This window comes from Caenorhabditis briggsae, assembly GCF_000004555.2.
Source record: "Caenorhabditis briggsae complete genome, chrII, whole genome shotgun sequence".
Taxonomy (NCBI): Eukaryota; Metazoa; Nematoda; class Chromadorea; order Rhabditida; family Rhabditidae; genus Caenorhabditis; species Caenorhabditis briggsae.
In genome coordinates, this window is record NC_013486.2 from 6,097,599 (window position 1) to 6,112,620 (window position 15,022).

Consider the following 15,022-nt stretch of genomic DNA (forward strand, 5'->3'; position numbering starts at 1 on the left):
TCTCCTTTTCCGATTCTATCCAAAAATTGTTGTTGTCGTGGGAATGATCACGTCTTCCTCTACCCTTCTGAGGTTTTGCAATCCCACCGAACTTTTCCATTTTTAACCAAAAAATCTCAATAATCAGAAATCGTATTTATTATAATCATGAAACCCGAATGCTTCTCCGGTTTCAAATGAGCGGGAAAATTGAGATTTCTGTTTATCGATTATGTCTCTTCTCTTGTTTGGTCTCATTGTTTTCAAGAGCATCATGCGAATCTCAATTGGTCCCGATGATCGATATTAAATTGTGAAGTGATCATTCCCATCCTTCAGAACCAGCGACCTCTTTTTTCGTTCGTTTGGGCATCTAGAAACAAATGTGTAGAATGATTGGCAGGTCAATTTATCTGAGATTTTCTTAGATTTTGACAGGTCTTATGAACAACGTTTCCAAGCACTTATTTCTTTTGAGTTCTACTGCTTTACTCGTTGTCAGTTAAAAAACTAAACCTTTTTAATTACTATCTGAAAGTCCACAAAAATGATATCTGCCATTTTATCTACTAGTTAGGTTGTGATCTGCTAGTTACCGTAAACACTCTTATAGAACGCCACACCTAACTTTAAACTTTGAGCCAATTTATCTCTGTCCTTGCAAAAGCTATCAAAAAGTAATCAACTGACAAAATGTTTATCATAATTTCAAAAATATTTTATCAGTTAACTACGTTTTGATACCTCTCACTGGGATCGAGATATATGGGTTCAAAGTTGACCATTGGAGAGGGGCGTTCTATTAAAGTGTTTACGGTAACTAGCAGATCACAACCTAACTAGTAGATAGAATGGCAGATGCCAATTTTTGTGGACTTTCAGATAGTAATTAAAATTTAAGATAAAATTTGTTTTTTTTTTGAGTTTACCCAGTTTTTTCATAATTAAAAACAAAAAAAATTTCACATTACACAAAGGCCTGAAAAGTTTGCCCGAAATGTTCCCACGAAAATGAATTTTGAGGTCAAACTCGAATATCGGAGAGTTAATCCTGAAAACGTAAAAAGAACGCAGGTGAAAATTGAACTGCAACCCACTAAAAGATACTAATAGATCGCTAATTTGAACAGAAAGAATATAACCCCGAAACTTTGAAATTCGTATATTCTTAAAGATGATTATTTTGTCAATATGATGCTAAGTTCTTCAGATTTGGTTCTCAATTTTGGAAGCTCTCGGATCATGAAAACAATCGACGGAGAGGTGAGTAATTTTATTCAGTAGTGGGGTTGGTAACAAAAATAGTGTAGTAAATAAGCAGCTGGCGATGGTGGTCTACCGAATTTGGTTCCAGGAAAATAAAATACAAAATAATAACTTTTTTCTTCAAGTAGACCTAAATCAGTAGGTTATGCTTCATTGGAAACACAGTTCAAAGAAGTAACCAAAAATTGAAATAATAAAAAAATCAATCTTCTGCCTCACTGGATTATCTTTTTTTTTTTACTTTTTCGGTTGACTAATGATCTTAGTGAAATTATGATGAATCTTATTTTTTGAGCTGAGAATCAAACTTTAACTTTCTATATTTTTTTTCTTCTTGTTACCGTAAACAAATCGTCAACTTTAAGCCTAATTATCTCGGTCCCTGTAAGAGATATCGAAAAGTAACAAACTGATAAAATATTAATGAAATTATGATAAACATTTTGTCAGTTGACCACTTCTTAATAACTTTTCCAGAAAATGAGATATATAGATTCAAAGTTGACGGGTTGGGAATGAATTCTATTATGTGGCAGGAAAGTAACTGTCCATTTTTTATTAGTAAATAAAAAAAAACAAGATTAATCCAAGATTGACAGTATGTACCGTCGTGATCCACAACATGTTGTCAACATTTAGGTAACTCGTGGATACCATCCCTCCAAAAGCCGACTGGGCGCGAATCAAAGTATTACTGTAGCACATTTTTTTCTCATCGATAATGTTAATGTCCTTACGCTCCAGATGAAGTCGTATATCTTCGAATAACCAATAATAACGACTTCAAATAACCAACAAAATCAGAACTTTCACGGGGGTAAAGGAGAACCGTCCAGCCAAAGCGGCTGAGGAACGACGTGACTTTCCGTGAACATGCGGTTTTTCATTTTTTAACGACAGGCAAGTCAGACCCGAGCCGCTTCAGCGAGATGGTTCTCCCTCACCTAGTTATAGTCCCGACTTGACTCTATCAAATTATAGGTTATTCGGAGATATACGAAGTCATCTAGAGGGTGATGAATTTTGCACCATTTATGAGAAAAAACTAAAAAAATGAATTCTTTGATCCGCGACTTGCTCGCTTATGGAGGAAGGGTATCCACAAGAAACCTGAATGTTGCCAACATGCTATGGACCACGACGGTGCATACTGCTAATCTTGGCTTAACCTGGTTTTTGTACTATTCACAATTAAAACAAGGGACAGTCACTTTCCTGCCAACCTAATATTAGGTTTTGGAGTAAGTTGTTTCATTGTTTTTTGTTTTCTGCCCTCCTCATCTAAATTTAATAATTTGATCCGTTTCCATTCCATCCCACGCACCGAATATAGTGTAAAATTTTGATTGATTATGACTCTCTAATTCGATTGGACTTATTTGTCAAAACACACATTTCACATGAGAATCTGGAATTCTGGATATTCAAAGTATACGTCAAGCGTTTAGAAATTCTATGTTTAGAAATTCTGATCTTTTTAATTTCACCTGCTCATCTTTGAAATCAAAATTTGATTTTTCATGTATACCTTTCATAGTGGAACGCTTTCTTTTCTAACTATTACTAATTGTGTTTAAGCCAAGATCAGAAATATCAGAAAACCAAAAAACAATATCAAAAGTCGTTTCTGTTCCATGATTTCTCAGAATAGCTTTCAAGAGTCTTTTAACAAATAAGGAATTGAGGAGAACTTGAGAAGTTAAGAACGCTATTAATTTGCTGCTTCAAAATAATAAACTCTTCAATTGGCAAGTTGCAGTTTAAATTGTTAAACAATTACCGTAAACACTCTAATATAATGCAAGGCCACTCTATACATACCCTTTTAACCTATATCACTCTTTTCCTGTAAAAAATATCAAAAAGTGGTCAACTGACAAACTGTTTATTATAAAATCAAAAAAATTTTGTCAGTTGATCACTTTTTGATATCATTTACAGGAAACGAGATTGATTGGCTAAAAATGCAAGTGTCGCATGGTCTTCTAGTAAAGTGTTTACGGTATTCTAGCTTCTTGTAGTTCTACAGTATTCATTTCAGCCCCTACCGATGTTTAATTAGAATGTGAATTTAGAATATCAAAACTTTTGATCTTTTATTTTTCACACAAAGGCGTTCGTGACTTGTTTCATGATCAGCCAACCATTGTTTTTATGTCTAGAATTTATTATCTTTTCTCTTCTTCAACTGATCTTCATCTTCATTTCAGAACATAACAGTTATGCATTACCTCGTATACTACAACTCCAATCAATCAAAGTTAGATGACACTTGGGTTTATTACCAAATCCTGACATATTTTGAATTTGCTTGTATTTGCTTCAGGTGAATTTTTTGAATATCTTGTTCATTATTATCTCTCAAATTCCAGTTATCCTCCAATTATATTCCTTGGCTATCAACTTTTCCAACACAGAATATTCCATCAGAATCTTCAAAATTGTGTGAGAGCTGCGGTTGTAGAGTACCTGATTCAGTTGACATCTCGAAGTATTCAAATCTTTTTGATTTTCAATTCAGAAGAAAATGGATTGGGTAAGAATTCAAACTTTTAGTTTTTATCAGCAAAGTTTTTTTATTTTCAGCATTTTACTACGCATCATTGGCTCGGTGTACATGCTATTTTTTCGGTGAGATTCAAGCTCCTGTAAACCTTTATTACATCTCCCTGTAATAGAAGTCTCTTCAAAATGTGTTTTTTTTAATTAAGAATTTTTGTACGTTTTAGTGAAAAATATTCCGGAATTTTCACAGAAATTTGTTGAAAACCCCTTATTGCTCAAAAACTTGCTCAATTTTTGTGAAACCTATGAATACCGGCCCTTTTAACACAGTTTTTACGGTAGGTGGTAGACTTCTTAACCCCATTATTTTCAGTTTCCTTCTCTCTTCCTGGATTTGTAATTGAACGATGCTGTGCTTCATACTTTCTTTCGGATTATGAGAAACGAAGTCGTCATTATATCAGTATACTTTTACTAACAACTTCTGCTGGAAGTAGTGCTCTACTTTCCTATCTCTATCATCAGTGTAAGTCTTTTGAAACTTAAAGTCTCTCTAAATCATTTTTTTTCCAGCCGAATCTACATTAGTCTATCATATAATCGTTCTTGTCATCAATGGAATATCTTCTGTTGTCCTGGCAGTTATCGAAAAGTACAATTATACAAGACTTCATGAAAGTTCGAATTTACGGAAAAGCAAGAAAGAATATTCGTTAGCAGAGCGATTTCAGATTTCAGAAAACATACGGGTCTGTGAGGTATAATTTCTTTCTTTTGTAAAAAAATCTACAATGTGAATATCCAGCTCATGAAAACTATTATAAATGTGGTTGCACTCTTCAATTTGTTATCAACAGCATCTGCTGCTCTTGACAACTTTAAATTCTCCCAATCATTTTTGAATGTAGCTGCTACTTTTTTCAACTTTTGCGTCCTCACGTAAGGCTTCAAAAGTCTCCAAAAAAGAGAAATTGTATAAAAATATTTTTCCAGATATGGATCTCTTGTTTTCTTTCTGTTTTATTATTTGGTGCCCCAGTTCAGACTTGCGCTGAAATCAACTTTTACAAAGGTAGATATAGTGAAAACTATAATAATTATTATTTGAATTTCAGATGAGAATTTTAAATCCAGTATCTCCTTTTCCCGAAGCACTAAACGAAAAACCGTGCCAAATGGCGGCCAAAGAGACGGATGAATATTTCACACAGCTTCGGAAACAGTGGCTCTAGAATCTGGATATTGAATTTTCTAAAACTAATTTATTTTGACACTTATTGCTTTGTATTATTTATATGCATTTAAAATTCGGTTCCTGCAATTTCGGTTCCTGCAAAAGATAACTAGAAGTGATCAACTGATAAAATATTTTTGAAGTTATGATAAACATTTTGTCAGTTGACCACTTTTCTCATCTTCGACAGGAACCGAGATATATGAGCTCATAGTTGACTGTTTGGGTGGCTATCTATCAGAGTTATACGGTATTCTTGAACTTTCAATTCTAGGAAGTCCAGAATTGAATATCATTCTAGAATTGAATACCATTTTCTTGATGTATTTGGAAAAGCCCCGAACATTCTAGAACTTTCTAGAAAATCCTACTATCATACAAAGAAAAATTCACTGTCGTAAAACCTGTAATAGAAGGGCTCCCTAACTTTTAGCTTTAATCCAATTTTTCTCGATTCCTGTCAAAGATGTGAAAAAGTTGTCAATTGATAAATTGTTTATCATAACATCAGAAGCGTTTTTTCATTTGACACATTTTAAGGTTTTGCATAAGAATGGTGATATTTGAGCTCGAACTTAACAATGTGCAGACCCTTCTTCTACAGGTTTTACGGTATTTTATTCGTTGTGTATGAATTTTCTGAATCGTTGAAATTTCCAAATATAGAAATTTCGAAATTTAGAGAGTCATACATACTAGTTTTGAATAACAACAACTGGTCCCCCTCTCTCTGCTTCCGTGTTTTAAACAAGAACACCGATTTTGATTGTTTTCAACAACAGCGCATACTCATCAGACATAAGAATTGGCAATGCTGTTTTTGAAAATCTTGTTTTTCTTGGCATAGTTTTATAAGGTTTTTATTCAAATAGCTGTAAAACCAGACGGTGTATTAGTCATCCAAGAAAGCATTAGTGCGGTAAGGATGGTAAAATGGATAAAAATGTTTTTTCAATCTGTGTTCATATTTCTTCGTTATTATCAAAATTCGAAGCAATGCAATTATTATGATTGGATGATCTTTCATCGGAAGTTGTTGGAATTTTGATGAAAAAAAGGAATTGCTTTCGAAGGATGGAATTACCAAAGTACTCGCTTGTCTTGGTCAAAAAAACATTGTCGACTCAAAAATAGTACCATATGTTATGGGCTCTCGGCTAGTTTCGTTTTGTCGCCCATACTCGGGAAGAATACGTTGTTTTTCACATACTTAGCTTTCTCCAAATTCTGTTCATTTTATTCGTCGCTGAAAACTCGCATCTCAAAAAACAAAAAATCCATGTTTTGTTCCGTCCTAATTTGTTTTGAGGCATACGTTATATTGTCGCATGTTCCGAGAAAAGTGGAAGCCGGTGTATTGGCCTAATACTTCAAGAATCTTTGTGGAGATCTTTGAATTTCAAAGACCTAGGTATGTTTTGTGTTTTAATTAGACAACATATACCGTAAAACCTCTAATAGAACTACACCCGGATCGTCCACTTTGAGCCTATATATCTCATTTTCTGCAAAAGATATCAAAAAGTGGCTAACTAGTAAAATGTTGCTGATATCCTGATAAACATTTTACTAGTTAACCACTTTTAGATACCTGTCAAAAGAAGTGAGATATATAGGCTCAAAATGGACGTTCCGGGTGTCGTTCTATTAGAGGTTTTACGGTATATCTGGATGGAAGTCGATATTCATGATTTTATAGAGGTCGATTTGTGTTTTGTATTTATAATTCTACGCATTTTTTAAAAATTAAAACATTCGAAGTTTATTGTATCGTCAAATGGAGTTTGGTGTTGATATTTGGACCTAACCGGAACCCTTTTTGGATTTCAAAAAGATCCCCGCGAAAATGCCATTTTACAGTGGTAAAAAATTGGAGCCGTGGCCGAAAGTCCCACAATGAAAACTACAGTAACCTAAATATATTTATTTTCCGGATTTATTTTCTCGTTTTTTACTGCTTTTCGTCGAGTTTTCTTCATTTTTTTTTCCTGAAAACGCCAGAAAAACGAGAATCCGAAAAAGAAAGTACTTTTAGGTTACGGTAGTTGTCAGTGTGACCCCTTTCACAGCCCCGGTTTTTTTGCACACTTGAAAAATTAAGGCCCGGCACGGTGGACCCAGGTTTTTCACATCTGCAAAATTCTAAAATTTCATAAAAACTAAAAAAAAATTTTGCCGAGATAATTCTGAAAAAAGCCCGGCCCATTTCAAAAATGGCAAAAATGACAGATACCGTATCCTTTTTTCAAGGAACATTCTTAATGTTGTAATTTTGAGAACAGCCCTGCGCCTTGAAGGACTACGGTACACAATCTGTTTTCGCAAATATTTCGAATTCTCGTTTCTTGAATTTTTGAAATCTCGAATGCTTATTTTTCTTCAATTTTTCACATATTTTCGTTGATCATAGTAGGCAGATATTACTGAGTATACGGTGTGGACTCAGCTTTCATAGAATTTGTCGCAGACTATTTCCGTGTTCCCTGCATAAACAGCTTTCGTCGTCTTTTTCCGTTTTTGTGGCGCTGTTCGGTCGGCTGGTCGGTGTTCCTAATAATGTCTTGTGTAGTAAGTATACTCGTATGTGTTTTCCAGAAGAAGCGATTCTGAAAAGTAAAAACATGGGCCCGTAGAGCGGCGCGACTGCGGTCATTTTTGTCAAAAAACAAAAATATTTATATTATTCGAGGTGTCGAGGAAGAATGTTTGGGCGCACAAAAATATTTTTCATCACAGTCTATACCGACTGAAAGAGGGAAAAACCCGAAGAGTATTGTTGTCTTTGATGTGTTCCAGCATCCGATTTCCTTTTTTTATGATTCCCAGTATTTTGGAAATCTTGAACTGTGAATTGAGATCCAACATTCGATTTGAGTGACGCTGGATGGTAGGGACAGCCTCTAGAATTGCCGTCCAGTTGCACTTTTTGCTTTTACGCGAATGTTCAAAGCTTTACGAATGCGCGTCGTTTGTTGGAGCTTTGCGTCGGGACACAAAAATATAATGTTTTGATGATGTCGACACTAACAAAAAACAAAAATCAGTCATTTTGTTGACCACTCGGGAGGGCTACCAGCCACACAGAGACACGATAAATTCGTGGTGGGTCGTGGAACGAAGCTGTTTTCGGGACGTCGAACACAAACTTGTTTCGTCTCCTCTCCATGCCCCGCCGCTCGTTTTGTCTTCTTTTTCTTCTTCTTCGCGTTCATCGCACCACGGCCGAATGTTTTGCTATTGACCACGACCATCACCGTAGCCCCAGTCGATTCCGTGTAAACAGAAGATCTGCCCAGTTTACTCAAGTTTTCCAACTGCCCCGCCTCCAAATTTTGCCTGAATCTCCTTTTCATGAAGTATCATATCCGAGTTCCAGCTGTTTTTCAATTTATGTTTTTTTTTGCAAAAAAGAAGCATTACATTTTTTCCCAACTCTAGTTTTTGGGTTGACTTCAATCTCGGGCTTTTCAAGTATGTACACAATACTTTAACGTCAGGTGCTGACCTAATACAAAATTCAAAATATTGAAGAAATAAAAATATTTTGGTAGTATTCTCGTGATCAGAGGAATGTTTTCAGCCACATACTTTTCGATCTATTTAAATAGTCAAGTACATCTTCTGCTAGTACATCTTCCGGGGCGCTCTCGGTGTTCTTCCTTTCTCTTCCAGTTCCTCCATCTTTCCCATTCTCTGTGTGTCTCACTTATAAAAAAGTTCGGCGTTCGTCATTTTTTTGTGGGTGCACATGTTAGTTCTTGCCTCGGGCAGAGTTCAGTTTAAAAATTGATAATGATAAGCGAGTAAATGATAACAAGAGGAAGGACGAGAGATCGGTTTTTGATTCGACCAATTTTGTCTGAAATTCAGACACACCCGCGGAGAGGACCAGAAGGTCAAGAAGCGAGCACAGTCAAAGATCAAAAACGTCTACTGATGCTTGGCGTCGTCCTCCATTTCTCACGTCGTCCTTTCCTCTCCTTCACTCTACATACATTTCGATCTTCAGTCGTCGCCTCGCTTTGTCGTTGCGTCTGCGTTTCATTCCATTTCGCAATCTTTTGTAATAAGTGGCCCCCCCCCCCCCCGAGTATGGGCAGTCCTGGTCGTCCGATAGGTTCACATTTCGATCTCTTGTCCCAGAAATGTAGCTGAGCAGCAGCAGTATTAGTGATTCATGGTGGTCGCACCCGTTACTTATCGGAATGTTCGCAATCTTTTCCAGTGCTGACGATCAGCAGGTTGAAAAATTTTCTCATTTTTTTCGCCTACACATTATATTCTTGCACTCTTCTCTGATCCATTTGAACCCTTTCTATATGCGACCTTTTTATTGTGTCTCTCTATCTCTTTCACTCTACTTCCCGGCTCTAATTCAGCTCCAACCCAATAACTTTGCTCTAGTTGTGACGCCCTTTTCTCTTTTTAGTGCAATCTCTTTTTCTCTCACATCGATTTTTTATTAAACCTTTCGTGATACATTGGCTTTGAGGAAACGAATTTTACCAAAAAACCAATCCATATCTCTCATTTTCTGATCTAGGCGGAATAGCACGTTGCTTCTCAGCGACATGACTCAGAAGACCTAAGATGTCCATACATAGGAATCACAGCGATCAGGAATGACGCTGCAATTTTTTTCCTCAGTTTCTCATTTCTGTTCTTTCTTATTTGGCGTCTTTCAGGAAAAATAGTTTCTTTTCATTCCTCTCACCTAATGTAAAACAAATGTGCTCTTCATACCTTCTTATTCCTTTGAACAAAAAAAATATTGATTTTTAATAGCGCTGGTCTCCAAGATCTCCAAAAGGATAAATGTCTAGATTTGATAGATAACGTTCTGGGTTTTGTCCTGTCATCGTTTCAGAGAAAAGCTAGTCCGGGGGAAAGCAACGCGAAAATACAGCAGTCTCAGGCAATGAAAACAAAAATATTTGTTCGAATGCGGAAAGAAAAAAGTAAGAGACGGGGGAAAAGCAAAAACAGTCGAATCTTGTTCACAACTACTCCTCAGTCTTCCATCCAGTGCAAAACAGACACAGTTGATTTTCTCTTTCACTGATCTGGTAAGCATTACTATGCTATACTCTTTCGGTCTAATCGATCTGTGTGTCAACAAGCATCGTTCACCAACAGCACTTGCTTTAATGACTTTTGACCCGAATTTGATCTCTGTTCATTTATTGGGGTTATTGATTTTTCATCCCATCATCTTGGAGGACATTGTTCACTGAAACGATCTAACTTCGAGATTCGGAAAACGGTCGTGAACTGTTGGTCTTTCGAAAGTTATGACTTTGTGAACGGTCGGTCATGAGAGTGTTGATGCAGGAAAAATCGAATCATCGCGTGTTTTGATATAATTCGACGGTCTTCTGTTCCACAATTGACGTCCAAAACTTCCGTCCGCGCTTGCCTCGATGCCTAATCCAGCTGTCACAAATAGCTGTTTTCGCAGCTTCTTGACTTCCCCTCACCCTTCTTCACCCATCTTTCATATTCTGCTTTCACTCGTCTAAACCAATCAACCACATATTGTCAAAAATATCGTATATTGTTTGGAGCGCAAACATAGGGGCGAAGGACCGAAGTTCCACCGAATGAGCGAAGAGAAATGCGCGGAGGTGCAATGGGCTTTTTGATATGTCTGCGACTCCGTGCTCTATGTGCCTGATGTTTCTTCGGACGGATGAGCCAACATGTGCTCTCGCGCATAGTTTAGTTATACGCTCGTTGGCACGTAGTTCATGATTTCAGATGATTCAGAGTCATATAAATTCCCGTAGCGTTCTGGAGACATAGTTAAATAGTTTATGCAGATCGAGAAAAGAATACTGTCACCTGCGTATTTGCAGATTCTGTGCAAATCACCGTAATTTCTTCTTTGTCCGCAAACACGCGGTGGCAGTTTTAATTACGAAAAGTTTTTCGCGAAAATACGCTGATGGCGTTTCATCTTTTCATTAAACATGCTAAAAAATTAAACCTGTTGATCATAAAAACTCTCTCCTTTCTTATTCTAATCCCGATATGCGAAAAACACAAAGTATATGAATAGTGGCTACAAAACTACACTTTTTTATTTCATAATCATGCGCAACTACAATGTTTCGTTACCCAACCAATTTCTCCATCTCTCTCTCCCTCTCTTTAATTTCTTTCCGTTGCGCTTGTTTTCAAAAAAAATGCAATATTTCTTCTCTCCTGCTTTGAGCTAGAAATCGAGTTTATTAGTCATCATTCCTGATCTTTGTTGTCAGAGTTCTACCCATTATTTATAACACTATCTTAGTAACTCGTTGACTCATTTTCTCATAATCATCACTGTTTCGCATGATTTTAGTTTTTTTTTCCAGAAAAATGGACACATTGACACAGTTGAGAAATCAGGCGGATAGCTGGTCAACTTCTGAAGTCAGATCAGTCACACATGGGTTAGTTAATTACTGATTTTTAAAAGACCTTGTTCATTTTCCATAATTTTCAGTCACCTATGGACAATTCGTGGTTTCTCTCAACTTGATTGCAGGTATCTGGAGACAAGTGCAAAGATAAAAGATATGGCTGTAAGTTTAAAAAAAAAATTCCATTCTAAATGCTCCACATACCTTTTTGTACCATTATAATACCGTCGAAGCTCATAAATCGTACATTTTTTCCCGAAACATGATCCAGCTTACAGATCCAGCCAACAAGCCAGCCATCGGGCTCTGCAGCTCTTCCTGATTTGCCGGACATCACTTTCCGAATTAGACTACATCCACAAGGAAATAAAGAGTCGAATAAAGACTTTACATTCTTCCAGGTTCAACTAACATTTTCTAGATTCCCCTAAACAATAGAATTTCAGTGTTTCACCAATCAGAGTACTCATACGGGATCGCCAACATTCAAAGCGAAATTCAAGTTTGCTGTGCACAATGAGAGAGGCGAAGAAACTCCGACCACGGTCTACTCGGGAACGCAACAAGTGAGCTTTTCTTTTATTACTGTTAGTAACCCAAAATTTTTTCAGCTTCATGGATATTTCGAGTACATTCGTCGAGAAGTTCTAATGAGCCATGTTCAACCAGGCGACGATTTGTATCTTTCGTTGAGCATTTTCATTACTTTTGATACAGTTACAAAGTGAGTGTTTTTATTGAAAGTCAAGTTAACCCAGATTGATTTTCAGAGCTTCCCAAACTGTTCGCTACATACCACCAGACATGCCGAAACCCACCGAAGTTACCAAAGATCTTGAGAATTTGTTTCGAAGTGGTAAACATGCGGATTTCACTTTTGTTATAGAAGGAAGAGAACTGAAAGCTCACAAAGCGATTCTCGCGGCTCGATCTCCGGTTTTTGCGGCAATGATGGAGTCTCACACTGCCGAATCGCAAAATTCTCGTGTTGTGTTGGGAGAAATTGAATATGAAGTCGTCCAACAACTTCTGAACTATATCTACTCAGGAACATGTACCAAAATGGGAGGATATGCGCTCGAAATCTTAGCGGCAGCCGATCGTTTCGCACTTCCTGGTCTGAAGAATTTAGCAGAAGCGGTAAGACAGACTCATTCACCCAATTTGTATCTATTGTTTAACTTTCAAGTTTCTAGGCAATGAAGAACGGCCTCTCCGCTGAGACGGTTTGCAAGCAACTGGCTCATGCTGATCTCTACAATATGACTGAATTCAAAAAAGAGGCAATCAAATTCATTTGCTTGAATGCAAACGCCGTTATAGCTGTGAGTAATATGATAAGGTTCTGATTTCACTAATTTTGTATTTTTTTAAGTCAGAAGGATTCACGGATTTGACAAGAACAAAGCCACATATCATTGGAGATATAATGAGTTCGTTAGCTAATGATCGACACGCACGAACTTCGTTTTTCAATCAAGACGGAACCTGTAAGTTTACACATATCAGTGTATTTTTTCAGTTTTCATAGTATTTTTTTCTAGGTGAACCTTCTAGCAAGCGTGCCAGAATGACGGAAACCAATCTTTGAGCAAATCCTATTTTGATTTTGCAGTACACTGCTGATATAATGCATTTTCCCCCTTATACCATGTCATGTTATTAAATCGTTTTCTTTCTCATGTTTATTTCTCCCAAATTTAACTTCTTCTCATGTTCTTCTGTTACAACTAACTTTGCATCTTAGCTTTTTTGAATCTCAGCGACTCCCTATCAAATACATTTTCTCAGTTGTGAGTCACGATGTTTCGACCTCCATTCTCCCCATCTCGCTGTATTATTTTCTTTTTTTTTCAACACGTCGTCCAAATTTTCGCCAGGACGTTTTGTGCAATTGTGTCCTCAGAAAATGTCCCAGCCTACGGTTACCAACTTGTGGAAGGTTAAAAATCTCTCCAATAGTTTTTTTTTTGAAAAATTAGTCTCTTTTTCTATTGTCTGTGCAATAACCTATTCATTTTAAAGAATACCCATCTTCCGATGCTTCCCAAAACCTCTCCCATTCGTTTTCCCCCATTGCTTTTTCTCAGTATCATTTTATGAATGGCGTAATGAATTATTTATTGTTCTCTTCTCTCTTAATTATAGTTGTGTGAATGTATCACCTAATTCAGCTTTTATGATAATCTGGAAAAAAACAGGTCGAATCGGAGGTGTCTCATGGAGGATGTCAATGTGAAACACAGACAAGATAGGATCACAACCTCAATAGAAGTTTGCGAGTCGGGATCTATCGCTTTTACTTAGAAGATCTCATCTATTTTCCGTATATGCAACTAAAACTTTGGGAAGCGTTTTCATTCCGTTTCATGGTTTCACATTTCAGAGTTTTAAAATTTTACTGTAAAACCTCTATTAGAAGGACCTCTGACTTATAACATAGAGCTGTTCTCTCCGTCCCTGTGGGAGATGTCAAAAAGTCGAGAACTTATAAATTCGCCTTTATTCTGGTTACGAAAAATCGGAGTTGTACATTTGTAATACGGAAATACGGAAAATAAAAATTATTTTAGGTTACTCTAGTTGTCGTTGCGGGCCGAAGGTCCCACAACGACCACTACCGTAATCTAAATATATTTTTGTGTCAATTTTCTTGGTTTTTGCTGATCTTCATCAAATGTTCTGTTAATTTACTCCAAAAAAACTTGGAAAACACAATTTTCGATAGCGAAAAGATTGACTGAAAACGCACGAAAATCGGCTCCGCTTCCATTCGGAACCGGTCATTTCGAAACTATGATAATACGGATGAATTTCAGACTACAAAAAGGGTTTTGGGGTTTTCAAATATGCTTTTTCTGATAAAAAAAACATTCTTCAAAAATTCGAAAAAAAAATCTGAAAACACTAAATTTTTTATTTTTTCAGATTTCAGAATATGCTCTTTCAAAAAAAGCATATTTAAAAACCCTAGGATTGTTTTTGTAGTCTGGGATTCCTCCATTCTCCTGTATTACCACAGTTTCGAAATGACCGGTTTGGAAATGACCGGTTTCGAAGTGTCGCAGTTTTGAAGTGACGTGGAGCCCGAAAATCGAAATAATAAATACGGAAGATAAAACGAATTAGGTTACTGTAGTTGTCGTTGTGAAGCCTTCGGCCACGGCCCGCCGGTATTTCTCTTCCACCATTCCGATTCTTTTGTACCAGAATAAAAATAGCACAAACTTGACAGTGTGGGGGCCCTTCTATTATAGATTTTACGGGATTATAGTTTTCTTTCAAATTTCCCATCAGTCAAGTACCAAATGAAATGTGCTGAGAACAAGTTCAAGCGTTCACCCACATGTTGATCTTCTAGTGTAACGTTTCTCTCGGAGTGAGCTCACGGAGAACATGACAGCTGATCGAAATCCGTCGAGAGTTTGGCTTCTCCCTTCTTCTTCTCTTCTTCTCGATTTTTCAATCTCTCGAAATCAATCGTTTCGAAACTCATTGGTTTCTTTCTTAATTCAGGAACCAAAAACAAAAAAAAAACAAAATGATTCTAACAAAAATATGAATCATTCGTTACCACCTCCATCCCAAAGCTTTTGTTTGTTTTCAATTAAAAAATGATTCTTTATGGTTCTTC

At 36.7% G+C, this 15,022-nt stretch overlaps 2 protein-coding genes across 2 annotated transcripts; both read left to right on the forward strand.

Moving 5' to 3' along the window:
• Positions 1–3,467: 3,467 nt before the first annotated feature.
• Positions 3,468–4,982, forward strand: Cbr-sre-3 (the record flags this gene model as incomplete). Its single annotated transcript, XM_002646711.2, has 8 exons — positions 3,468–3,571; positions 3,618–3,781; positions 3,832–3,876; positions 4,124–4,276; positions 4,324–4,508; positions 4,556–4,689; positions 4,744–4,822; positions 4,866–4,982. The coding sequence occupies 8 exons, from the start codon at positions 3,468–3,470 to the stop codon at positions 4,980–4,982; spliced, it is 981 nt and encodes a 326-aa protein (XP_002646757.2).
• Positions 4,983–11,344: 6,362 nt separating this feature from the next.
• On the forward strand, positions 11,345–12,979 carry Cbr-bath-44 (the record flags this gene model as incomplete). The annotated part of the gene is made up of 9 exons (XM_002646712.1): positions 11,345–11,418; positions 11,472–11,550; positions 11,667–11,789; positions 11,835–11,954; positions 12,000–12,112; positions 12,159–12,528; positions 12,585–12,713; positions 12,764–12,878; positions 12,933–12,979. 9 exons carry the CDS (start codon positions 11,345–11,347, stop codon positions 12,977–12,979), a joined length of 1,170 nt encoding a protein of 389 aa, XP_002646758.1.
• Between the last annotated feature and the right edge of the window lie 2,043 nt (positions 12,980–15,022).